This window comes from Cydia splendana, chromosome 27 (genome assembly GCF_910591565.1).
Source record: "Cydia splendana chromosome 27, ilCydSple1.2, whole genome shotgun sequence".
In the NCBI taxonomy this organism is placed as follows: domain Eukaryota; kingdom Metazoa; phylum Arthropoda; class Insecta; order Lepidoptera; family Tortricidae; genus Cydia; species Cydia splendana.
The window spans coordinates 3,809,708-3,836,654 of record NC_085986.1 but is presented as its reverse complement, the minus strand read 5'-3'; the positions used below and the strand labels follow the sequence as shown (position 1 = coordinate 3,836,654).

General features: G+C 43.8%; 1 protein-coding gene and 1 long non-coding RNA gene across 3 annotated transcripts; both read left to right on the top strand.

Moving 5' to 3' along the window:
* Nucleotides 1-1,338: 1,338 nt before the first annotated feature.
* LOC134803743 (sorting nexin-32) lies at nucleotides 1,339-20,565 on the top strand. Of its 2 annotated transcripts, none has more exons than XM_063776567.1 (11): nucleotides 1,339-1,431; nucleotides 2,843-2,981; nucleotides 3,451-3,617; nucleotides 6,497-6,618; nucleotides 7,609-7,777; nucleotides 8,802-8,961; nucleotides 16,342-16,457; nucleotides 16,698-16,807; nucleotides 17,329-17,401; nucleotides 19,628-19,737; nucleotides 20,408-20,564. In XM_063776567.1, the coding sequence occupies exons 1-11, from the start codon at nucleotides 1,426-1,428 to the stop codon at nucleotides 20,499-20,501; spliced, it is 1,266 nt and encodes a 421-aa protein (XP_063632637.1). In that variant the 5' UTR covers nucleotides 1,339-1,425; the 3' UTR covers nucleotides 20,502-20,564. The 2 variants fall into 2 exon arrangements, with proteins under 2 accessions (XP_063632637.1, XP_063632638.1); XM_063776568.1 differs by lacking the exon at nucleotides 1,339-1,431 and adding an exon at nucleotides 1,635-1,792 and having other exon boundaries at nucleotides 20,408-20,565.
* A 2,767-nt stretch (nucleotides 20,566-23,332) lies between these two features.
* On the top strand, nucleotides 23,333-26,656 carry LOC134803625 (uncharacterized). Its single transcript, XR_010146009.1, has 2 exons — nucleotides 23,333-23,898; nucleotides 24,065-26,656. It is a non-coding gene; the product is annotated as an uncharacterized LOC134803625 (long non-coding RNA).
* Nucleotides 26,657-26,947: the final 291 nt, after the last annotated feature.

The following is a 26,947-nucleotide window of genomic DNA, read 5'->3' as shown; positions in this document are numbered from 1 at the left end:
AGAAATACCCAGAAAAACAGATTTGTTTCGTAAGTTTTTCTCACAATCAGGGGTGCGAAACTCCTGAGATCGGCCAAACTCGGCTCCGCTCGGCTCAGCATTGCTCCGAGCAATTATTAGGGTTGGCACCACTTGACTTCCTTTTGCGTGCACGACCACAGATCAGATAATCACTTGAATTTTGACAACCCTAAATAGCCGAAAGGGATAGTGCCATATATTAGAAAGGGATAGCATGATTCGACCCTGAACCGCTGTCAAACTTCGGTTTTGTAGGAAGTTTCCTTTCTGTACGGTAGTACTATTATTTATTCTGTGTCACAATGCAAGACTATGGGATACGATGTACCTACATTCTTTATTTTGATTTGATTCAACTGAAATATGAATAGGTGTTGGGTGCTAATCTAAAGTTGGTCAAGCAGATCTTGTCAGTAGAAAAAGGCGGCAAATTTGAAAAATGTAGGCGCGAAGGGATATAGTCTCATAGAAAATTTGAATTTCGCGCCTTTTTTTACTGACAAGATTTGCTTGACCATCTATAGCTATGGAATTTCATAAAAAAAATGTCATCGTGTTGTATTTCGTCTGTTCGTTGCTTCGTTGGCCTCTTATATAAAAAAAAACCGGGCAAGTGCGAGTCGGACTCGCGAACCAAGGGTTCCGTACCATAATGCAAAAATCGGCAAACATAAACGGTCACCCATTCAAGTACTGACCCCGCCCGACGTTGCTTAACTTCAGTCAAAAATCACGTTTGCTGTATGGGAGCCCCACTTAAATCTTTATTTTATTCTGTTTTTAGTATTTGTTGTTATGGCGGCAACAGAAATGCATCATCTGTGAAAATTTCAACTGTCTAGCTATCACGGTTCGTGAGATACAGCCTGGTGACGGTCGGACGGCCGGACGGACGGACGGATAGCGGAGTCTTAGTAATAGGGTCCCGTTTTACCCTTTGGGTACGGAACCCTAAAAATCACTACTATACATGTATTTTACAATTTTATTATTTAGTCTAAAAAAACTTAGATATACGGATAAATATTGATTCATGCTGGCAGCACTAAAATGCTGCTGTCAAATTTTCGATCAATAGAAGTTACGTTTACAAAGTTTACTTCTGTTTATAGATTAGAAATACAACAAGAGTTTTAAATATATCTATATTACATTAAATTAAATTATTTAACATTAAATTGTCTTCTTTTATTAAATTTACAAATTAATTGACATTAAATAAAATTTACTGTGGCTGTTTGATCTTTATCAAACCTTTAACTTCGAGCTAAAATTAAAAAGTTAGTCCAACCACAAAAAAATAAAAATACCTGTCATTCCAATCGTTTGCTCTTGTTTTCGTGGAATATTGTTCTAATTAACATTTTAATCCAACTATTCAGTGTTCTGCTTATTAAAAACAAGATGATGGTGAGTTACATGTGTTTTTCATGGATTCTCAGTTGATTCTTCACTCGATTTTCTAATTAGAGTTTAGGGGGCGTCAACGCTCGGTTTTCCGGGATAATGCTATAAAAATACTCCTTAACATTATCAATACGGCTTCAAACACGTATGACTCACAATGCTTTCACGTATCAATGATACTAGATCGTTGTTTTTGCAGTTTTTTCTCCTTAAAAGCAATTTGACGTGGATAGGTGCATGTTACAACTTTTTACCGTTCTCAAGGTTGTTTCATGCGCTCTGCCGGCTTAATGCTGCTAACTACTTCATGTTTAGGTCGTTAACACCATAATTCGTTAATTAGTGAAACTGCTGCGCTGAAAAAGTAAGTATCTTTGCTATTGAGAGCGCAAAAAAGAGATCAGTTCTAGTACTCAGTCAGAGTCGGCGTGTGTAGTTACTAGTTGTGAATTTTAAGGAAGTTTTATTTAGCTTTATAAAATGCTAAAGTGTGTAGCTTTTAATATGTCTTTGGTATGTATGTAGAACAATAAGGAGTATTATTTGACATTGCTGATAACATTGGTAATGTAATGCATACTATCAGACACTGTTTTGGTATCAAATTAAAGCAGGGTTAACCTGTTCTAAATTCAACCTACTCTGAAAAATATTGGGGCAGCCAATTGTTTTTTTTTGTTGTGGCTGAGGTTAGCCCCGTCCTGCCCACCATACTCAATTTAAGGGCTCATTTAGACGATGCGAGTTTCATTACATTGAGTGTTTGGATCGGTCGGTTGAATTTAACATAACCAACTGTCCAATGTAACTAAAATCGCATGCGAGTTGGCGCGCCGTCTAAATCAGCCCTAAGCCATTGAAATTGAGCAATTGATTTAAAGTAAAAAAAATAGAATTTTCATTGTAACCTCAACATATCCCGGCTTTTTATTCATAACTTGCTAAAAATGGAATATGTCCTTAAAAATCACATTGGACAGGATGAGGTTAGGGCAGAGTAACTTGTAACTATGTAAATTTGGAAACCTTTCTTGAGAACTATGGGTATGATGCCCAAATGTGTTGGAATAAGGAGGTTAAATGGTGTTTTAATTTTTTGCACTCTCACTCTTTGTCATTGTAAAGTGGGTGCATAGTTACTGAACTCTAATAGGATTGTTATATGACCAAAGCTGACCCATATTGAAACAGCCAGACAGAAGCCGTGGCCAAGGGCACACTCCGTCCTGGCAGCGGTCTGTCACAAATTAGTGGTCGGGTTGAGCTGGAGCAAGGTCAGAAGGGTCGCTGAAGATAGGAAGATGTGGCGCGAGCTTGTGAAGGCTTGCATCTCTGGGGTGCCATAGGACAACAACAATAAATAATATAATAATCTTCTTACTCTAATCTGACTAACCATGTATGTATATTTCAGGACTGCGTGGAAGAAACTAATGATGACCCCCTCTCTGCCCCCAACATGTCCATTCCATCACCGACAGCTGGGGACACTGTTGTGGAGAAGAAGAAACCTAGCGAGAATGTGTCGCTCGCTGACAACAGCTTATTGGTGAGTTTCAACACTCTAAGTTGAACCAATCACAACCCCCTCTCAGCCCCCACCATGTCCATACCATCACTGACAGCTGGGGACACTGTTGTAGAGAAGAAGAAACCTTGACCATGACTGTTTCTTAGATCCAATTTGTTTACTCAGAAATCAAGCAAAGTTGCTATATCTGGTATCCGGCCGGATAGTACGTCACTATCTGTTATTTGGCCAGATATTAAAATAATGGCCAGATAGGCCGGATACTGGATTGACCATGACTGTTTCTTAGATACAATTTTGTTTACTCAGAAATCAAGCAAAGTTACTATCCGGTATCCGGCCGGATAGTATGTCACTATCTGGTATTCGGCAGGATATAAAAATAATGGCCGATAGCCCGGATACCGGATAGTACCCAGAATATCCGGTGCATCTCTAGTTTAAAAGCAAGGAAAAATTAATTAGCATCATTTTCAACTGTCAACAGGTAGACATATCAGACGCCCTCAGTGAAAAGGAAAAGGTGAAGTTCACCGTTCACACCAAGACTACTCTGCCCGAGTTCCAGAAGTCAGAGTTCTTGGTGGTCCGGCAGCATGAGGAGTTTGTGTGGCTGCACGACAGATATGAGGAGAATGAGCAGTACGCTGGGTACATTGTAAGTAGACACCACTTCTCCATTCACACGAAGACTAGTTCCAGAAGGGGTTCCTTGTGGTCCGGCAGCATGAGGAGTTTGTGTGGCTGCACGACAGATATGAGAAGAATGAGCAGTACGCTGGGTACATTGTAAGTAGACACCACTTCTCCATTCACACCAAGACTAGTTCCAGAAGGAGTTCTTTGTGGTCCGGCAGCATGAGGAGTTTGTGTGGCTGCACGACAGATATGAGGAGAATGAGCAGTACACTGGGTACATCGTAAGTAGACACCACTTCTCCATTCACACCAAGACTAGTTCCAGAAGGAGTTCCTTGTGGTCCGGCAGCATGAGGAGTTTGTGTGGCTGCACGACAGATATGAGGAGAATGAGCAGTACGCTGGGTACATTGTAAGTAGACACCACTTCTCCATTCACACCGAGACTAGTTCCAGAAGGAGTTCCTTGTGGTCCGGCAGCATGAGGAGTTTGTGTGGCTGCACAACAGATATGAGGAGAATGAGCAGTACACTGGGTACATCGTAAGTTGACACCACTTCTCCATTCACACCAAGACTAGTTCCAGAAGGAGTTCCTTGTGGTCCGGCAGCATGAGGAGTTTGTGTGGCTGCACGACAGATATGAGGAGAATGAGCAGTACGCTGGGTACATTGTAAGTAGACACCACTTCTCCATTCACACCGAGACTAGTTCCAGAAGGAGTTCCTTGTGGTCCGGCAGCATGAGGAGTTTGTGTGGCTGCACAACAGATATGAGGAGAATGAGCAGTACGCTGGGTACATTGTAAGTAGACACCACTTCTCCATTCACACCGAGACTAGTTCCAGAAGGAGTTCCTTGTGGTCCGGCAGTATGAGGAGTTTGTGTGGCTACACGACAGATATGAGGAGAATGAGCAGTACGCGTATTCCACCCTATCTCGCGCGTAAACTTGAATCGGAAGCCTAACCGAAAGTTGAAAGGTTTGCGTGAGCAACAAGAGCGTATCTCCCTTCCACTACTCCGGCTTCAGTTATTTAGAGGCAGTTTTCGCTATGCTGCGTCTAAATGCTGGAACAATTTGCCGCCACCAGTAGTTAACAGTCAGTCCCTGGCGGTTTTCAAACTACGTTGCAAGGCTTATTTACTGGACCTCCAAAAGAATGTAACATATACTTTTGGTTGAGTGACCTGCTCTATAGCTATAGATATTTAACTTTTGTAAAGTTAGCACTTTTTTATCCACTGCGCATTGTTTGGTTTTGCTATCTTGTCCTATATGTAATAAATAGTGTAAATGTTTCTACTGTCCTTAGCTAGATACAAATACGGCGGTGGCAGAATAACAGCGTCCGTTGCTGCAAGTCTTTAGGGCCGCTGTGCCCCAAAGCCTTTTGGCACAGACATAAGCTGAGCCACTTTCCATTTCAATTAATTTGTAAGCATTATCGTGTACTTTTATTATGTACTTATGTTCAAACTTCTTGAATAAACGTCTTTTATTATTATTATTATTTGTATGTCTTTTCCACATCTCGGGACCATGGGATCCCGAACCTTTGGGAGGCGTACGTGGGGCCGAAGCCAACAGCGCAGAGGCTCTTTAAGACACTTTAATCTAAAAAGTAAAAAGGGATACACGTGGCGGATACCAACCCCGAACGCACAATGTGATACATCCGGAGATGGTCCCCGCCAGGTGCAAAGACTATTGCAGTGCAGCACTTTTGTGCTGCAATGGGAACTAAGGTAACTAGCTATAGATTTGAAAGTTGGATGGACTGGATAATGGGCTATGGGAGAGACTAGCGGACACCTGCCGTGACAATCAGTCTCAAAATTGTAAATGACAGGTGGTGACTCGCCAACTCATTGAGTGGGCCCCGCAATGGCCGCACGCACAGTGCGACAACAGGGCAACACTTTGGAGTGGCTGTGAGGTTGTCGAGAGGTGAGTCTGCGGTAGCCAGATCCCGGTAATCCGTTCAGCAGGCCGCCGGCGTTATGACATTTTACACTTCCAACCTGGAGCATAGGTCCCGCTGTTGCGACTCCTCTCTGGCCGGCCAATCAAGGCAAGCACAGAGGCGAGGGCCAGATGACAGTGCCCTCTGGAATAGGGGTCCGCGGTGTCGCCACTCACCGTCAGCTCGCCACAAGCTGCCCCCGCGGGGTTATTATTATTATTATTACGCTGGGTACATTGTAAGTAGACAACACTTCTCCATTCACACCAAGACTAGTTCCAGAAGGAGTTCCTTGTGGTCCGGCAGCATGAGGAGTTTGTGTGGCTGCACGACAGATATGAGGAGAATGAGCAGTACGCTGGGTACATTAAATAAATAAAATAAAAATAAATAAATATTAGGGGGACATCTTACACAGATCAACCTAGCCCCAAACTAAGCAAAGCTTGTACTATGGCTGCTAGGCGACGATATATATACGTAGATAGATAAATACATACTTATATACATAGAAAACACCCACGACTCAGGAACAAATATTTGTGTTCATCACACAAATAAATGCCCTTACTGGGATTCGAACCCAGGACCATCGGCTTCGCAGGCATCACATTGTAAGTAGTTACAGACATGTAACAATTTCTTCTATACGTATTTATTAAAAAGAAACAAAAATTACAACACTGAACTATTCTGAAGTACGAGTTACCTATTTTCAGGGTTCCATAGCCAAAGGGTAAAAACGTGACCCTATTACTAAGACTCCGCTGTCCGTCTGTCCGTCCGTCTGTCTATCACCAGGCTGTAACTCATGAACCGTGATAGCTAGAGAGTTGAAATTTTCACAGATGATGTATTTCTGTTGCCGCTATAACAACAAATACTAAAAACAAACGAAAATAAATACTTAAGCCTCCTATTTCTGACCAGATACCGCCAGCACCCCCTCGGCCGGACTTCGACGCGTCGCGCGAAAAACTGCAACGCCTCGGCGAGGGCGAAGGTGCCTTGACTCGAGAGGAGTTCCTCAAAATGAAGGAGGAGTTGGAAGAGTGAGTTGCAATTTTTAAATACTTAAAAATAAATAAATGTTGTCGTAGTAAATATATTAGGACACGTTCTTCTGATTTTGTAGAACCACAGATTAAATATAAATACATACGTTTTTATTTATTTATTTATATAGCCTTTTTATCGTGGCACTCAAATGCTGTTTATTTGCTCTTTCCGTCTCCTCACTGATTCACTGTTAAAAACACACATATAATCACGCCTATTTCCCGGAGCGGTAGGCAGAGACCACGGATTTCCACTTGCTACGATCCTGACATACCTCTTTCGCTTCCTTCACTTTCATAACATTCCTCATACACGCTCGCCGGTTTAGGGTGCTCTTGACCTGGCCTTTCTTCAGGAAAATAGACACCACTTTATAAAGCGTTTACAAATAGTGTGACGTCACCACACATATGTGCAATTTTACTTGTTAAATGCTACTCCAAGAGCAGAATGGCTCAGTTGCATCCTACATCATTTTATACTACAACCACCAATTTGTCCAAGAATCATATTTTAAGAGAGTACCTCTTTAGGTAGGTGTTTGTGGTGGGGTGCGGGAGAGCGCTGGTGGCCTAGCGGTAAGAGCGTGCGACTTTTAATCCGGAGGTCGTGGGTTCAAACCCCAGCTCGTACCTATGAGTTTTTCGGAACTTATGTACGAAATGTCATTTTGTATTTACCAGTTGCTTTTCGGTGAAGGAAAACATCGTGAGGAAACCGGACTAATCCCAACAAGGCTTAGTTTCCCATTTGGGTTCGAAGGTCAGATGGCAGTCGCTTTCGTAAAAACTAGTGCCTACGTCAAATCATGGGATTAGTTGTCAAGCGGACCCCAGGTTCCCATGAGCTGTGGCAAAATGCCAGGATAATGCCAGGAAGAAGAAAGTGTTTGTGGTGAAGATTGCATAGGAGCACTGCTTAAATAATAGGATAAAACGAAATATTTCTTGACTTTATTTGTCACACCTTTTGGTGCTTCACAGTGAATACCTGGCCACGTTCAAGAAAACAGTCGCCATGCACGAAGTATTCCTCCAGCGACTGGCCTCGCACCCCGTCTTTCGTAACGACTCGCACCTACGCGTGTTCCTCGAGTACGAGAGAGACCTCTGTGCCAAGCCGAGAGCCAAGATACACCTTATCACGACATTGGTGAGCCATCATACTGTTTATTTAGAGCCATATACGCCTCGAGTTTATAAGGGACTCTCCCTTTCGCGCGCGAAGATAACATCATCGCGACATTGGTGAGCCATTATACTGTTTATTTATAGCCATGACTGCCTCGAGTTTAGAAACGCCTCGCCCCTTCGCGCGCCAACATATACCACATCAAGTTATCACCATGGTGAGTATCATACTGTTTTCTTATAGGTAATGCCTGCCTCGGCTTTTATAACGACTCGCACCTAGGCGTGTTCCTCGAGTACGAGAGAGACGTCTGTGCCAAGCCGAGAGCCAAGATACACCTTATCACGACGCTGGTGAGCCATCATACTGTTTATTTACAGCCTTATCCGCCTCGAGTTTATAAGGGACTCTCTCATTCGCGCGCCAAGATAACCTCATCGCGACATTGGTGAGCCATTATACTGTTTATTTATAGCCATGCCTGCCTCGACTTTATATACGTCTCGCCCCTTCGTGCGCCAAGATATACCTCATCAAGTCATAACCATGGTGCTGAATATCATATTGTATTCTTAACTTAACTTGAACTTTGAAACTACTCTCACTTTTTGACCCTAGAGCAATGATTTTTCCAACACAGATTTTTATTATCAATATCTGTATCGGACTGGTGTTTTTTGTTTTGTTTTTTTAAGCGTTTTGGTCAATGGAGATGTCTGCTGTTAATTCTATTCCTTCACTATTTATTCTATAATCTATTCGCCTCTAAAACTATCTGTTGCGGCACAAATATATTGTTCTACAGGACTAGCTAGGCTAGGAGACGCTCATATTTTCAGTTATGTGTCATTCACAATCAAAAGGGTACTTATTGTCGGTTGTCAATAAGGCGCTATTCCACATAGCTTCAATTTGAAATCAACCTTATCGACAACCGACTATGTGGTACCTTTTGGTTGAAAACGTCACATATTTTTCACAACCGATTCACCCTAGCCATAAATATGTAATTTCGTCCCTTATACCTTTATTTTTTCTTTAACAGGTCCGGTCAATGACAACAACGACAGACGAGATCTACCTCGGCGCTACAGTGCGAGACGTGAACGATTTCTTCGAACAGGAGACCACGTTCCTACAGGAGTATTATACGCACTTGAAGGAGGCAGTTGCTAGGGTGGATCGCATGACTTCTAAACATAAAGGTATGCCGATAATGTTAGTATTTAGAGTAAAATAGAAATTATAGACGATATCTACCTCGGCGCTGCAGTGCGAGAAGTGGAAGATTTCTTCGAACAAGAGGCCACGTTCCTACACGAGTACTATACGCACTTGAAGGAGGCTGTCGCTAGGGTGGATCGCATGACTTCTAAACATAAAGGTATGTCGATAATGTTAGTATTTAGAGTAAAATGGCAGTTATAAACGAGATCTACCTCGGCGCGACAGTGCGAGACGTAAATGACTTCTTCGAACAAGAGACCACGTTCCTACAGGAGAATTATACGCATTTGAAGGAGGCTGTTGCTAGGGTGAATCGCATGACTTCTAAACATAAAGGTATGTCGATAATGATAGTATTTAGAGTAAAATGGCAGTTATAGACGAGATCTACCTCGGCGCGAGTGCGAGACGTGAACGATTTTATTCGAACAGGAGACCACGTTCCTACAGGAGTATTATACGCATTTAAAGGAGGCAGTCGCTAGAGTGGATCGCATGACTTCTAAACATAAAGGTATGTTGATAATGATAATGATAGTATTTAGACTTAAATGGCAATTATAGACGATATCTACCTCGGCGCGACAGTGCGAGACGTGAACGATTTCTTTGAACAGGAGACCACGTTCCTACTGGAGTATTATACGCACTTGAAGGAGGCTGTTGCTAAGGTGGATCGTATGACTTCTAAATATAAAGGTAGACAAATTTTAAGACACTATTTTTCAAAAACTGATGAGAAAGTTACATTTTGTTCACAGGAGTGTCAAACTAATAAATGTTGAGTCGTTTCCTCATGTTGGCCGGTAAAATTGTCTAAAGCGATGATTTTGAATACTAAATATTTAATTACGTTCATTTGGGTTTGATATGTAATAGGTATTTACAGTTAGTATTTTTCTCGCGTTGGTGTGGTGAAAATTTTCGGTAGCAAAGTTTGGTTAGCCCTCGCAACGCTCGAAATTCCACTGTTCTTAACATACGATATTTTTTTTTTTTTTTTTAATTTATTTACACATCACAAAAACATAATACAAACAACTTAAAACTAAGATGCGCCACAGAAACTTGTGAAAGTTTATGCGTGGTGCAAATGCATCACTACGCTCAAACTGCATGTGTAATGTTTATATACCTATGCTTTTTTTGTATATGGTACTTATTGTTGTATATGGTATTTATTTATTTAACCAACTTTACATTGACAGTTAAACCAAACATGCAAGTTATGGGTTACAAACATATGTACTTAAAACTAATTATAATAGACTTATCACTAAATTTACCTAATTAATTGTTAATATTAATAGTTGTGGGCGTAGATATTGACTCTAGATAGCGGGCTGCCGTGGCTAGGAATTTCGGTTCTGTTTGTGAGAATAAGTCAAGAGTACGCTTACGTACGTTTAACACTCGTTTAACACTAGCCTCTTGGTTGGCAGATAAATAAAATTTAAAGGTCAAATCGTCAGGTGACAAGCAAAACTCACTAATTACTACCACATGTTAATAGCCATAGTGAACCATATTAATACCTAAATAAGGTTGATTTTTGTTTAATATTTTTTTAGTAATTAGTAATTTTGCTTGTCACCTGACACAATATGGGAGGGCATTTATATTTGTTATACGGTAAATCGTCAATTACTGGCCACCGGCTATTAACTGGCCACCCTTAAATACTAAAATAAATAGCAGTCTGCAGTTTGTTGGCTTCATTCGCCAACAAACTGGTTACAGTTTGGCGATATTGTAAATTTTGTTTTTGAGCCTTTATGACCTTTTGGGTAAATAAATTAAAAATATATAAAATTTTTACCTTCCAATAAAATTGATATTATGTTTTCTTCTACGTCAGAGATGTTCATTGAGAGAGTAACGCGATCGGTGACCGATAGATGCCGCTAGCGTCTATGTAGTCGCTCCGCCCCACGCCGTGACGTTGTTCCGCTTCCCCTCACTGCAATCCGTTGCTCGCTTCCCGCGACTCGCCGCCACCATGTCATTGTTGAGGAGAAGTACCGTCGGCATAAAAGTAGCCTAGTAGCCTGCCAGGAAGGCATTACTCACATCTCTGACGTAGAAGGAAACATAATATCAATTTAAAATTTTTATATTATGTGTTCCGTACTCTACGTCAGAGATGTTCATTGAGACCTGTTTATTATCTCCTGGCGGCGAGTCAGCGGGCGCGCAAGCGTTAGGGCTACACCTACTGTCATAGAACTCAGAGAAAGAATAAATATATACGCCTTATTGCAACCCATGAAATCACAGTGACTCGTTATAATGATGCATTACAGGAAATTGTGAATTTAAATTGTAATCCCAGGTTCGAATCTGACGTTAAACTGGTTTGAGAGATTTCTCATTCGAAATCGCATCCAATCCGCAGAATCTCGGCGATAGAATCGTCTAAAGAAGAGTCATGTTCCCAATTAACTTAAGCCAAAATATCGCTAATTGGATAGATTTCCAGCCAATTTAGTGATTAAGTACATCGTGGATCGAAAGCAATCTTAAGCGAGGCCGGCTTGGATGAGACTGTGGCTGAAAGCGCAGTGTCCCCTAACATTTTGTGTAATTCTCACAAGTTGACGTACCCAGACTACCTACTTACTGGGTCTATACTTTATTCCGGAGCTTCTAAGAGTCCAATCGGTAAGACACGTTATCTGGTTTAGAGCCGAATTTCGGACACAAAATAATAGCGTGAACGTTATCTATGTAATTGCCCGGGCTACAGTATAGTAGAGTAAGGTCATTGACCCTGCGGCCTGATGCTAACAGTAAAAATGCGGCAGCTCTTCTATATAGGTACGTTGTAGGGCTATTCAAATTAGGGCAAGTAGATTTCTCGCGTCCCAAGCTGGTGGTTTGGGAGGCGCTGGTCTCGCTATTAATGGCGTTGTTACAGGCTTATGAACAAGTCTCGTTCTGAAAGCTAACATGGGCAATAGAAATATATGTCTGAGATAGCTCGCTACTTCACTGGATATTGGAGGTACCTGGCAGTCGATCTTATTTTTGATGCACCATGAAGACCATTTCTACATTGTGGGCGTACAGGCGGCCTAGAGAGTTGCGTCTCGTTCGCTATGTAGCGTTAGCCCTTGGCATGTTGCATGCATGCGCCAGTCACGCCAGCTCGGTGTTGGAGCGTCCTATCTGACAGGAGGGCGGTCGGGCGGGCGGGAGGGCGGTCTGACGCTGTGTTCACTAGGACCGCCAGTAAATTGCAAGCTTACCACAGCTGCGTGAAGGCTCTCCTTATCACGCCGTCACAGAGAGCAGACTAGGCTGGGAGGTGGAGACATCCATACCAAGTCGTATTACCGGCAGCTGCCAGAAGAGACGTGGTAGCAGTTCAAAGAGTCTGTTAAGAAATACCGTGACACAGTGCGAAGGCTCTCGAAATCGGAGGCTGGCCAACAAGGCGCCTATCAGGCGCAGATAGTCTCGGCGGCTTCTGGGCGTAGCTGCCACTCGGGCGCGCAGTGAATTCTTGATAAACCGTCGCCCTCGGGGGTTGTACCGACCTGGTAAGTAGCAAGGAACCAGCGCGACCTGTAGACGATCTGCTGGCATCAGCAGTTTTTGCGACAGCCGTGGTAACGGAGGGGATGTGGTGTCGCCGTCGTTTTATGTATACTGTAGTGGTGCGGTTGTATGTTTACACTTCTGTCGTCAGCGCTGCAGATGTGGCCCGTTAACGGTTACTCTTCACTGTAAGGGCCTTACCTCGTACATTGTCTACCAATATTGGAGGTTGTAACGGACTGCTTGCATAAGATGAGGAAGAAAGTGGCGCGAGGCTTTCGGCAGCTTCGTGTTGCTGGGGACTGCGAAGGTGTCACCTTCCTCCATGAACTAAAGTTTGCGAGTTTGAGACTGAACAGGAGGCATTGAGTCTCATTTCTGCGAGAAACTCGGCAGCAAGGCAGGCCTGTATGTCGTGAAAAAGAAAACTTTCAATCGGGGTGTTGTGCCGCGTGTCCCACGTGATGTCTAGGAGCGTGATAGTTTAATTCGCTTTACCCGAAGAAACACCCTATATCGAGCTAGTATAGGGGTATGGTAGCATGCTTTTAAGGAAATCGAACTAATGAAATCAAGTCTAAAATCGATTTTAGCGCTTGCGTAACAAAACTGTTTCGATAAAGTCAAAGACAGACAGATGGAAACTGCTGGAGTCCTCCTGGCCCCTTTCTCTTAACACCGGAAACTCAAGCTTGTTCAGGCGCAGCGGGTTTATTTGTCCCATTTTGTTTATTATGGGCTTGGCGCACGAGTTCGTCTTTGTAAGACGGAACTTAAGCTGGAGAGCGCGGGCAAGCAGAGATAATTATGTGAAGTCTGCAGACCTTTTCGATGCCTTTCACCTCGGTTTTGAGCGGTCGCACAGGGCCTTGTCGCTAGCTGTTCTTCGGTTGGATCACTCCATGGCCTCGAGAAGTCATAGGAACCTCGAAGCGGCACGGCCCTACGTCGATCAGCACCTTTATGAAACCCGGGAACACGACGTATTTTCCTCTGAGTATCGACATATCTTACCGCTTTCAACTCCGGGCAGTCGAGCCACGCTAGGACGAGGCTCCTTACGACCTTGTCTGCCGTCGCCGGAGGACTCCTTAACCGAAACCAAAAGCTTAGCGGTCTGTTCGTGCTATGGCACCATAGCTATAGGCGCCTGCGTACCTCAATGGGACCATGTGGACAGGACAAAACTGATACTGTGGCGCCCAGCGCAGCTTGGTAGGCAGCATCGGCGGCAGGTAAGTTCGCGGTGGTATTCTTGCGAACAGAACATGGGCGCCATTGCAAGGGACGACATCGTCGTGGTTGCAGCATCGGTGGACAGGTTCGACGTGATTGTCGGTGCCATCATGGCAACCGCCGCCGCTCAGGAGGCGCCGGTGCGTGAAGCTAGAGGCGCTATCATGGCGGCCGCCACTGGTTCGGGAGGCGCTGGTGCGTGAGGCGAGGACCCATCGTGGCGGCCCGCTCTAGAGGCGCTGTCGCGTAAGGTGGGCGGCTCCATCGTGGCGGCCGCCGCCGCCGGCTCGGGAGGCGCCGGTGCGTGAGGCGAGACGCGCCATCGTGGCGGCCAGCTCGGGAGGCACCGGTGCGTGAGGCGGCCGCCGCCTGGCTCGGGAGGCACTGGTGTGAGGCGAGAGGCGCCATCGTGGCGGCCAGCTCGAGAAGCGCCAGTGCGCGAGGCGGTGGTGCCATCGTGGCGGGCGGCGCCGTTGTGGCGGCCGCCGCCGCCGGCTTGGGAGGCATCGGTGCGTGATGCGAGAGGCGTCATCGTGGCGGCCAGCTCGGTAGGCACTGGTGCGTCGTGAGGCGGGCGGTGCCATCGTGGCGGGCAGAGTCATCGAGCGGGCGGCGCCATCGTGGCGGCCACCGTCGCCAGGCTCAGGTGCGTGAGGCGAGAGGCGCCGTCGTGGCGGCCAGCTCGACAGGCGCCGGTGCGCGTGACGGACGTTACCCGCACGGGAGGCGCCGATGGCTGGCTCGTAATTGCACGCATCATCACGGTGACACTGCTGCCCTCGGCGGCGCGATCGTGGTGGCCACCACCGGCGCGTAGGTAACCAGCGACGTCATGACGGACGGCAACCAACGCGGCGATCGTCGCTGTACTCGTAGCGTTTCCACTGCTTCCACGTAACTTACCTTCCTTCCATTCGAGCAGTCGGGACGCAGAAGCGGTCCGCCTTCACCTTGGCGCCAGGACGGGATCGAGAGGTCCGCGATCCACCCGCGCCGCGACCGCAGCAATAGGAGCGGGCGTGTGCCTCTCGGAGTCCCGCGGACTGGAAGCGCCCGCAGCCACAGAAGCGGGCGTGTGACGTCTCTCGGAGTCCCGCGGACTGGAAGCGCCCGCAGCCACAGAAGCGGGCGCGTGACGTCTCTCGGAGTCCCGCGGACTGGAAGCGCCCGCAGCCACAGGAGCGGGCGTGTGACGTCTCTCGGAGTCCCGCGGACTGGAAGCGCCCGCAGCCACAGAAGCGGGCGCGTGACGTCTCTCGGAGTCCCGCGGACTGGAAGCGCCCGCAGCCACAGGAGCGGGCGTGTGACGTCTATCGGAGTCCCGCGGACTGGAAGCGCCCGCAGCCACAGGAGCGGGCGTGAGACGTCTCTCGGAGTCCCGCGGACTGGAAGCGTCCGCACCGCGACTGCAGCAACAGGAGCGGGCGCGGCCTGGAAGCGTCCGCACCGCGACTGCTCTCGCGGGCTGGAAGCGTCTGCACCGCGACTGCAGCAACAGGAGCGGGCGCGGGACAGGAGCGGGCGCGTACTGAAAGCGCTCGCACCGCGACTGCTCTCGCGGACTGGAAGCGTCCGCATCGCGACTGCAGCAACAGGAATGGGCGTCCCGCGGACCCCGCACCGCGACACCTCGGGGTCACCTTGGACGACAGCAGAAGAAAGTCGACGGCGCGCGGGGGCCGGGGCCCGGGCGGGACAGGGGAGCCCCGGTCGCGTCGCAGCTAACGACACGAGGTACTCCCAGGTTAATACGACCTGCCCGAGAACCGTCCTTTAGTGTCGAAGTAACTTCTGAACGCCAATAAAATTAGAATATCATTAAACTGGCTCACCGGATGGTTCGTGACAATCCAAACCTCCTTATCGGCGAAGCGCGGCACCCGGCAGCGGCGCGCGCAGGCTGCCCGCCTCCGCGCCGCCCGGGCGCCGCCCCCGCCGCCGTCGGCACGATGACCGCACGTTCCCTCTCCGATGCGGAGCGACTGCGTTACCACTTGTTAACGAAAACCACTGACGCACTTCCTACTTCGATCTCGAAAATGCGAGTTAACGGTAACGATTTTAGCAGCATGGAATGTGAAAATTAATTTAGCAATAAAAAAGTGGGTAGAATCGAAAAGCACCGTTCGATGACTTCGATCGCGAGACCGCCAAAAGACTAATATGTAGTAGCGATCTCTGCTATATCTCACTATTTAATCGACCGAGCTTTGGATCGGAAATGTTAAAACACCATGCTGCAAAAATATACGCAAAAAAATATTTGCGGACCATCGGTCAGACGGTCGACGAAACAATGACATGGTGGCGGCGAGTCGCGGGAAGCGAGCAACGGATTGCAGTGAGGGGAAGCGGAACAACGTCACGGCGTGGGGCGGAGCGACTACATAGACGCTAGCGGCATCTATCGGTCACCGATCGCGTTACTCTCTCAATGAACATCTCTGACGTAGAGTACGGAACACATAATATATATATTTGTAGGTGAATACAATACATTTTTAGTTTAGGGTGGCCAGTTACTAAACAGTGGCCAGTTATTGACGAATTACCCTAGAACTTACATAAACTGTTATTTTCAGAGGTGGCCGACGCTCACATAAAGTTATCTTCATGCATAACCCAACTAGCCACCAGAGAGCAGCCGCATACAGAGCGCTTCCTCACTCGGGCTGCTGACACCTTTGATAAGTGCCGGGTAAGTTAGCTACATCACCCGATAAGTTTCATGCCGGCTGTACACACTTGTCAAGAGCCTCTCGCAGTCTCGCCGAAGACCCAATCGGAGACGGTGAAACGAGACGAGTAAGAGCGAGACGAGAAGGGATTCTGCGGTCGGATACCGAACATCCGGTATCCCGTATCCGGCCAAACAACTATCCGTTACATCTCTAATCATGACTGTACATGCGAATATGACATTTATTTCTTTATACAGAAGATCGAGGGTCGCATGGCGTCCGACCAGGACCTGAAACTGGCTGATACTCTTCGGTACTACATGAGAGACGCTCACGCTGCCAAAGCTGTCCTTGTCAGAAGACTGAGGTAAATACAAGACTAATCTTTCGACCGTCAAAGACGTCAACTGACGCGCTCGGCTACAGCCGAATATCAACCTTCGTGCATTCCAGCAAGGTTCACGATGACGCGCCGCGCACGATACGCGCGGCGTTCAAAAGGCTAAAGTTTTAGGGCCACTCCACAATAGCGTCTCCCGAGCGTCCGCGTCTAGTCAACTCTATGGCTGCTGCTCGACGCAACGTTGGCGCCACTGCGCAGCGACGCCATTGTCCATAGCGCTGCTAGACGCTGACGCTCAAAAGACGCTAGTGTGGGGAGCTGGGGAGGCCCTTAGGAAATTTTCGGGTATAACAGTTATTGGTTAACTAACCAAATACAAAACCGCCTGGATCAGTCACTGAACGACCTGACTTTAATGTACATTATTTGATCATGTAATGTTTTCATCTACCCTCAACTGGCTTAAGGAGCCATTTGAGGGTAGATTTTGCTTACTTTTTTTTTAATACCTAAGGATACAGACATTCATAATGAATATTTTTCAGGTGTCTCGCCGCATATGAAGCCGCTAACAGGAACCTCGAAAAGGCCAGGGCTAAGAACAAAGATGTACACGCTGTGAGTTATATACATACATACAAATATTTTTAACCGCTGGTGGAATTTTGTATTTACCAGTTGCTTTTCGGTGAAGGAAAACATCGTGAGGAAACCGGACTAATCCCAATAAGGCCTAGTTTCCCCTCTGGGTTGGAAGGTCAGATGGCAGTCGCTTTCGTAAAAGCTAGTGCCTACGTCAAATCATGGGATTAGTTGTCAAGCGGACCCCAGGCTCCCATGAGCCGTGGCAAAATACCGGGATAACGCGAGGAAGAAGATACAAATATTTTTAACATGTGCATCCCTCCAGGGAATACTGAGTACCGACTTTTGCTGTGTTTGTGTGCGTTGTGTTTATATGTAAGTTAAATTTAGGCTGTAACAAGGGTCGGCAACGCTTAAGTGGCTCCTGTGATGTTGCTTATGTCCATGGGCGACCATCAGGCGGCTCATCTGCTCGTTTGCTGACTATCACATAAAAAAAAAACAACGTTGCACTCCGGGAGTGCCGGCAGAAGTGAAAACTCAATGACATTGTAACAGTTTTTCGATCAGGTCACGTGTCCGTCTTACGTCTTACGAATCTTACAGTCACGTGACCTGTCGCGAGTTTAACATTTTTTCCCCATCACAAAAAGTGCACAGCGCCGCTAAAGAAGTGTTCACTTCAAAAATCTAGATACATTGTAAATATCCACGTGGTAGGCAGCGGTTATAAGCTCCAATATGTATTTAGATTTGATGGATTGTAATTATTCACGGTATCTTGTCTGTATACATAAATTTTGGTCAAATGGTTTTTATATGTATATTTAATGTTCTACCTTATTGTAATGAACATGAAATCAAAGAAGTTGATTAAAACCATATTTCAAGTAAAACCTAACGTTAAAATATTTAAATGTTAAAATAGAAAAGTGTTTTTTGAAAATAAGGACATATGTAGTGCATAATTGTTTTCCCATCGTATTTTCTTGGAAACGTTCGTATTTGTCATGCTACTTCAGTCAACGTCAGTACTTTTTGTACCGAGACTGACTGAAATAGCAAGACACGTTCGTAAGTTTCCGTGAAAATACGATGGAAAATAATTTAGCACTACATCTGTACTAGCCTGATTTAATGAATAGGGTAATTCGCCAGTAACTGGCCTCCTGTTAGTAATTGGCCACCCTAAACTAAAAATGAATTCTATTCACCTATAAACATAATTCATTTTAGTATAAATTAGCTAGTTATTGAAGGTTGGCCAGTTATTGTAACATACTAAAATGAATTCTGTTTATTGGTGAATAGAATTCATTTTTAGTTTAGGGTGGCCAGTTATTGGCCGGTGGCCAGTTACTGGCGTATTACCCTATAATGATATGTTTGTGTGTGTGTATTAATGTCTCACGATATGTTCTGTGCTCACTAAGCCCCAGGAGGTCCAAGAGGTAAACGCACGCTTATACACTTAATTGGTTGATTTATTTTTATTATCAGTAGCCTGTAGCCGCCCGGAGGCATATTTTTCACAGAAATCAAAATCATATTTCCGTACACGGCGGGAAGATGTTGATAACTCGCGGGAAAAAAAATTATGATATTTAAACCTTATGTAATTTTATTTTTTCAATGTCAGCCCCCTCAGGTCCCCTGGTTTGACAAAAAGCTTAGCAGGAAACAGGTAGTATCACTCCTCAGACTTCGTTCCGGGCACATTCCGTCAAACAAATTCAAGCACCTGATGAAACTAGCGGCTTCACCAAATTGCCAAGAGTGCGATAAAATAGAAGATGTTCACCATGTGTTGATGGAATGTGTCCGTAATGAGGCGCTGAGGAGTGACATGACATTTATTAAATCTACCAACATAGGTAGTTGCAACATCGTCCTGGCATCGCCACTATCAGACGAGGCCAGGTTGATGTGCAAACTATACTTATATGTGATGTAGTGGTGAAGGTAATACTTCACTACTACATCATTATTACTATTAGATCTCATTACGGGGGTGACATTGTCACTGCGTGACAAAACCCCTTAAAAAAAAAGGATTAAAAAAAAAAAATATTTTAAGTTCAAATTCCTTCGGTAGAATATCTCGAGTTATCAACTTTTTCCCGCCGTGTACGGATTTGTTTTGCTACAGATGTAGTGCATAATTATTATAAGGTGGCCAGTTATTAAACAGTGGCCAGTAATTGATGGATTACCCTAGAATCCCTAGATATAACTGGTATGTTTGTTTGTTTTAATAAGGCCGAGCAAGCCCAGGCGGCGGCGTGCGCGCGGTTTGAAGAACTATCTGCGCGTGCCCGGGAAGAACTCATCGACTTCAGAGCTAGACGCGTCGCTGCCTTCAAGAAGAGGTATTTTCAACTTTATTATTTTCTTTAGCACATGTATAGGGCGTCCCACGACTTTGCCACATGGGGGGGGGAAGTACTTTAAATAAAAGAGTAGAAAATTAAAAAGTGGCAATACTGTAGTGTCGTCCCGTTTCCTTATATAAATTGATTTGAAAGGGACGACACTACAGTGTTGCCACTTTTTATTTGCTACTCTTTTTTGCCAGACGGCAGATAGGAAATTTTACTGAAAGAAGACTTCATTTTTATTTTTAAAACAATACTAACTACATTCAAAGAATTTTAAATACGCATAATTATATAGTTGTCGCGCCCATGACCGTCCGTTCGTTGCAAGCGGGGTATTTCCGTAAACGAAGCACCAGCGCTGTCATTCTAAAATGGAATTTAACCTGTCACAGTATAAATAATAGTACTATAAGAAGATTCACTCTAACAAAACGCGTCTGTTACGATCAGGACAGATATGACCGCTAGGTGGCGCAAGCGCCACGCGCGGCCTATGGCTAGCCACCAAAATTGGTGTGGGACGGATGTACTTTTAGCTACTTGTTGCGCCGCGACGAAATCGCGGAGTGAGCCACGCCTGCCTCTGTATACATGGTCTAAAATCCTTTAACTCTTGTACATACTGGCTACATAACTGGTACATAACTGACTTTTTTTACAGCCTCATAGATCTGGCGGAGCTGGAGATAAAGCACGCACGCGCGCAGCAGGAGCTGTTCAGGAAATCACTGCAAGTGCTTAAAGAATGCCAGTAAATATACTATTACTAAGGCGTAAACTTGTATGGGAAAAATTCAAACATGCACTGAGAACTTTCTAGAGTTAGACCAAGCTAAGAGCGTTTTCACATTGTCCGATCCGATATCGGATGTCGGAAGGAAGTAAAATGTAACATATATGTGTTTCTCTGTATTTATTTATGAATATAATAAATAATTATTACTAAAAAACGATAGATAACGCAAAAAAGCGGACTTAATGCCAACGGCACCCTCCTGCAGCTGTTTTTGTCATTGCCACCTACCGACATCCGATATCGGTGCGGCGCTTCTGATAAATTCAGCCATGTCGGAGCCCCCCGTCGGCTGTCGGACCGATAATATTTGTTTTCACTTCTCATGCTCAAAAAGTGCATCTTTATGTCGTGCGTAGACGACATAAAATCGCATTTTATGCTCTAGAGCATAAAGTAAAATCATCTATTACGACCCTTATTGACTTAGCAATAAAGTCCAAATTCTGCCATACAAACTGCCAGCCCTGCCGGCGCGCCCCCGACCGGCGTGCCCCGCGCCCCCGACCGGCCCAAGAACAGTTTTCTTTAGTCTTGAATAAATACGTTAAAATAACCTAAAATATTTGATTTTTTGTATATTTTCCTCGCAATCTGAATGCAACGTGAAAAGCAGAGTGTACAACAAGGGTATAAATGTCCATTTTTACCCTCGTCTACTATTTTGGTCTTCGCTTCGCTCAGACCAAAAAATTACCTCGGGTAAAAATGGCTCACTTTATGCCCTTGTTGTACAATTTACTATTGTGTGCGTATGTGTAGGCATAATGCGTGTTGTAGTGTGCGTGACGGCGCCCGGGCGCGCCCCACGTGTGAAAACGCTCTAAGTTGGCAGCGAAATTGATAGCTCAGGCGGTGCAAGTCAATCTTCTATGACGTTTAAACAGCACTTGCGCAGTCTGTGCTATCAAAATCGCTGCTAACTTAGCTTGGCCTAACTATAACGGTGACAATAAATGTGTTTGCACATGGAGCATGTTCTTTGCACATCTTGACACACTTGCGTAGGGTGTTTGCACATGGAGCGTATGTTTGCGCATTTTGACACACTTGCGCAGAAACAATTAGATTCGTCTCTCCTGTAGATATCCCGTCAGCTGTGGAAAGTGAGTAGTTGACATCCGAATTTTACCTTTCTTCATTGCGCTTTCCATAGCTGACATTTGCTCAATTTTTGATTGGCAAATATTTACCTAGCATCAACTTTATTTTGTACCAGTGGCCCGCCCCGGTTCGCACGGGTTTCGCAAACCTTAACATTTTATACACCTAAACCTTCCTTAAGAACCACTCTATTGGTAGGTGAAAACCGCATGAAAATCTGTTCAGTAGTTTTTGATTTTGTCCTGAACATACATAAAGACAGGCGCGGCGGGCGAGTTTGTTTTATAGGTGATTGCTGTAGTTTCAAAGCTGCCCGAGTCCGATGCGTTTTTCCACAGCAGAGGAGTTATAGGTACCTAAAGTTAAAGTCTTTATAAAACGAGCCAACCCATTTACACAGTATTAACACCCGCTATCTCCCTGAAACATGTTCAGCGAGCCAATGCAAGTGTGCGCAAGCACACATTTTCTAGCCTTAGCCCCACATGCATCGTGTGCAAGCACATAATGCAAAGTCATTGGAAGTTATAGTCTGTCATGCAAAGTATGTCAGTAGCAATGTACAGCAAAGTGAAGTAGGGCAACACTCTATTGCGCTAAGAAAAATAGCAATGTACATTGAACCAAAACATGTAATTATCATAACATTCATAACCTCAAATTTACAAATATTTACGATCAACAAGCATGATTGTACATTGTAGGCACCTTGACTTTGCTTAAGTTCATGCATAATCTTATTTAATAATATATTGGTATTTAATGGTGACAGTAGAAATTTCTCTTGAAATAGCAACGATTCAGAATGTAAACAAACAAGATGGCTGTCATTCACGATCCACATTTCACAGATAAAACACAGATGACACGCGATTTTGGAATTATTCGAAAACAGTGTTGCTAACTCGCGATTTTTCAAATTTGCCGCCTTTTGCTACTGACAAAATTTGCTTGAGTAAGTATAAGTGTTTGATGTTTAAATTTTCTTGACCGTGTCATATTAGACCACAGTTTCAGTGTTTGTTAAGCGAAATTGAACTTTACGTAGTCCTGCGTAAGTTCCTATTGCATTGCCGAAGCTGACGGCTGTAGCTGTCGTTGGCGTCCTTGGCACGACTTTCCGATGACGTCCACAACCGTCTGTGGCGGTCAAAAGGCATACATTTCTGTGGCTAAACGTGGTACGGTATCATCTTAGAGGATATAACCAAACGGAGTAGCCATTAAAAGGCGTTCCCCTCTGTCGAAAATAGGCCGCCAATGGTCATACACATGGCTATTTTTACGTTACGTATACATTTGCCCCTCCCCCGCAAAAATCGCAGACAATTACAGACATGGCGTCTCCGTTTGGTTATATCCTCTAAGGGTATCATAGATCAAATATATTTCGACTGATGTAGTCATTCTATTAACTTCAATATCTTGTTTCTAGTTTAACACTTGAACAACAATTATAATAATTTTATATGATAACGTTATATTATATCTTTGTTGGTGTTATAAAGTTAAAAATAAGTTCGAATTAAATTTAATGTCAATATTTTAGACATTAGGGTAAATCGCCAGTAACTGGCCACTGTTAGTAATTGGCCACCCTAGACTAAAAATGATAAATCATCTATAAACAGAATTCATTTTAGTATAAGGTTTCAATAACTGGCCAGCCTTCAATAACTAACCGCCTTATACTAAAATGAATTATGTTTATAGGTGAATAGAATTCTTTTTTAGTTTAGGGTGGCCAGTTACTAACAGTGGCCAGTTACTAGAGAATTACCCTATATCGGTTTAGTAAGTTATGAATATTTAGAATCTGTGCTCAATAGATATTCTACTCTAAATTTATGGGAATAGAGTTGTTTTTCTTTTTTCACATTTGATCATAATAATTATTGTATGTATAGGTTACTAGCCTCGTATTTTAAGATAAAATCAAATAAATATTGGTTTTATTTCGACTGGCCATAATGACAACTGATAATGACATTGCGATCAGTCGAAATTTTCCTTTTAGGCTTTTAACCAAACTCCTAAGACATGTCTGCAAAGATTTTGATAGCACACGCAGTGCAAGTGTTATTATAAACGTCATAAAAGTTTGTCATTTCATAGAAGTTTGACATTTAAAATAACACTTGCACTCCGTGTGCTACCAAAATCGTTGCAGACTTATCTTGGTCTAACTCTACTATCGAGATGTCACCAAATCGTCAATGTCATCAGCTGTTGCTTGTCGAGTCAAGCCCTTGACTGTCCTGAAGCACTACCACCAGTTTTAACATTGACATATTCACTCACGTTTAAGTAACTTACTTTCTATGCATCTCGCTCGTACTCGCATATTAGTGCAAGCGAGATGTACAGAAAGTAAATTACGTAGACGTGAGCGTTATGTCAATGTCAAAACTGATGGTAGAGGCTCTGAAAGGACAATGGCAAAATAAGGCTAGCTAGAGTGATACGTGGGCCATACTGAAAGTTTCTGGATTCTGATATTTGTGATATATGAGACGACTTATTTTTTTCTAAGTGGTCAGTCCAGCAATTTTCAGTATGCCCTAAGAGATTTTTCGAGATTGTAATTGCTATCATAGAGTAAAAGTAAAGATAGAGTGGTAACTCCATACATCAGTTTTATTACCAAAACGAGAGTTATTTCGTAGTCGACATAAAAGTTCGATTGTCTCAATTTGTTGAACCAATCTGTCATTTCAGTATAAAATTGGTAAAAATGGCCATTTTTACCCAATTATTATTGTTTTTACTTGCTAGCCCTAGCTTGCTGTTAATCCTTTTCCAGGCATAGTACGATTTATCGACCACATATGCGCCACTAGAATTTCAACTTTAGCATTCCGATTTAAGATTCAAATTAGATTGCACTTTCGGGAAATTTGACTTGTCTTCAAATGAATCATCATTAATCGGAATATATTTGGATTTTTCGGGAAAACCTTGTAGATTGGTGCGGCCTGGCAAGAGGTTAAATGAAATGGTGCCGGCACCTACTGTATCTAAATATAGTATAGTGTTTATATTATTGCGCCAAATTAATTTAAAAGGGTGCCTAAGTATAAAAATGACCCATTTTAATGGCTAATTGTCTGATAGTGTCTAAATGGGCCCACTGGACGGTATCGGCCTGTCAGTTGGAACAAAATTTTGACAGTTCCGAACAACTGACAGGCCGATACCGTGCGGCGGACTGTTAATCAGTGGGCCCCTTAAGGGTTTTTGGCAAAGGATACCAGTTTAGAGGTTGTCAATGAGGCCTAAATAAGTCTCAGGCATCCGAAAGTGGTACCTTTCTTAACGAGATTCTTGAATTTTTTGGAGTAAGCAGGGTTCAGATGTTATTTTCCCTGCTTTTGAGTTATTTTAGGAAGGACGTGGTCTCGCAACTTTGCCCCGGGAGGTCAAATTTGTCCACAAGTTATAGTTATGAATTATCTCAGATGATTTTTTTGGGCTCGGGTCCTAATCCGTTAAACAAAAGCCTTTGTTTCTTTTAAGAGCGGTCTTCAGCACGTGCCAAAGCAACCATGTCGTTTAAAAAGCAACCATTGTGATAGTATTAAGGTTAAAATTCATGTAACAGTTCATTCAGAGAACAATGAGGGTGGTCTTGTTGTTAGAGATAACAAAACGTGTTATCTCCAAATGGGCTGTTTCATGAATTTGAACCATATAATTAGAACGGTAAATTTTCGTTTTAAACGGGCTTGTTCCCGTTACTTATGTCGGGGCTATTAACAGTAACCACTGCATAAAGGAAACAATACCTTTTGTTTAACAGATTAGGGCCCGAGCCCGAAAAAATCACCTGAGATAATTCATACTATAATTCCAAAATATTTCCCGACATTGTTTAAGTTTATAATTGCCAAACCATTCCGTTGTGTTTTGAATATTTTTTCACAAATCAAAATTCTATATCGTCAGGCGACAAGCAAAACTCACTAATGACTACGACAAGTTAATAGTCATAGTGAACCATATTAATACCCTAATAAGGTTGATTTTTGTTTAATATTTTTTTAGTTATTAGTGAGTTTTGCTTGGTATCTGACGATATGTTATTTGGTTACATAGTTGGCTATTGTAGGCTACTTCTCTTCTTCCTCGCGTTATCCCGACATTTCACCACGGCTCATGGGAGCCTGGGGTACGCTTGGCAACTAATCCCAAGAATTGGCGTAGGCGCTAGATTTTACGAAAGCGACTGCCATCTGACCTTCCAATCCAGAGGGGAAACTAGGCCTTATTGGGATTAGTCCGGTTTCACGATGTTTTCCTTCACCGAAAAGCGACTGGTAAATATCCAATGATATGTATTTCGTACATCAGTTTCAAATAACCTCATTGGTACGAGCCGGGGTTTGAATTTGAACCCGCGACCTCCGGATTGCAAGTCGCACGCTCTTACAGCTAGGCCACCAGCGCTTTTGAAATTCCGGAACTGCCTATTAAAATGCCTATGTTTGACAATTAAATTAAACTCTCGTGCTTAACCCTGGGAGGGTTATGAGGGGAGGGCAATGTAAAGTTGCGAGTTAACATTAAAAGTATTTCAGTCTGTATGTATGTATGTATTACAAAGTTAAGGGGTGTAATTTTTTATATTATTTTGTGGACCAAATGTTTTTACAAGCTTTCCTAAAAATGTCATAAATGTACTGATTAATTGTTTTATTTAATGTTATATACATAAATATCTTCAATGTGTTTATTTTGGTCGGATATTTTAAGCTAAGACACTTGAATAAGTGTTGGTTGGACTATATAGACCAATCAATAAGGCAAGTGATTCTAACAATAATTACACCTTTTGTTTTCCATATGGATAAAATGATAGAGAATGCTTGAAGTAATTTTGACCGTATCGTTATAAAACACTTGTTTTTAAGCAAAATTTGTACCGCTATTGTATCTTAGTGTAAAGTGTAAAAATGTATCTCGTATATTGGTTAAATTTATTTTATTGTAAGAAAATATATGAAATTAAATGGATGTGCTGTTTTATTTGTGAATGCTTTGACCAAACATAGCTTTTTCTTCCCTGCTGAGCCGACTGGCATTATCAGAGATGATGGCAAGAGGCCCGATGGGGTGTCCTTAGTTCCTTGGAGCTTGGGACGGATGTTAGTGTGGGATGCTACCTGCGTAGACACACTGGCACCGTCCCGCCTCCAACGGACTACTGTAAAAGCGGGCGGGGCGGTGGAATGCCCCGAAATTTTAAAACGTAACAAATATAAGAGCCTCGGTAGAGAGTACCATTTTGTACCATTTGGAGTTGAA

Bases quoted from the DNA above. Each gene is read 5' to 3' on its own strand.
- LOC134803743 (XM_063776567.1), top strand. The intron at 7,778-8,801 runs GTGAGCCATCAT...TTTCTTTAACAG, and splicing joins TACACCTTATCACGACATTG to GTCCGGTCAATGACAACAAC. The intron at 8,962-16,341 runs GTATGCCGATAA...TGTTATTTTCAG, and splicing joins CATGACTTCTAAACATAAAG to AGGTGGCCGACGCTCACATA.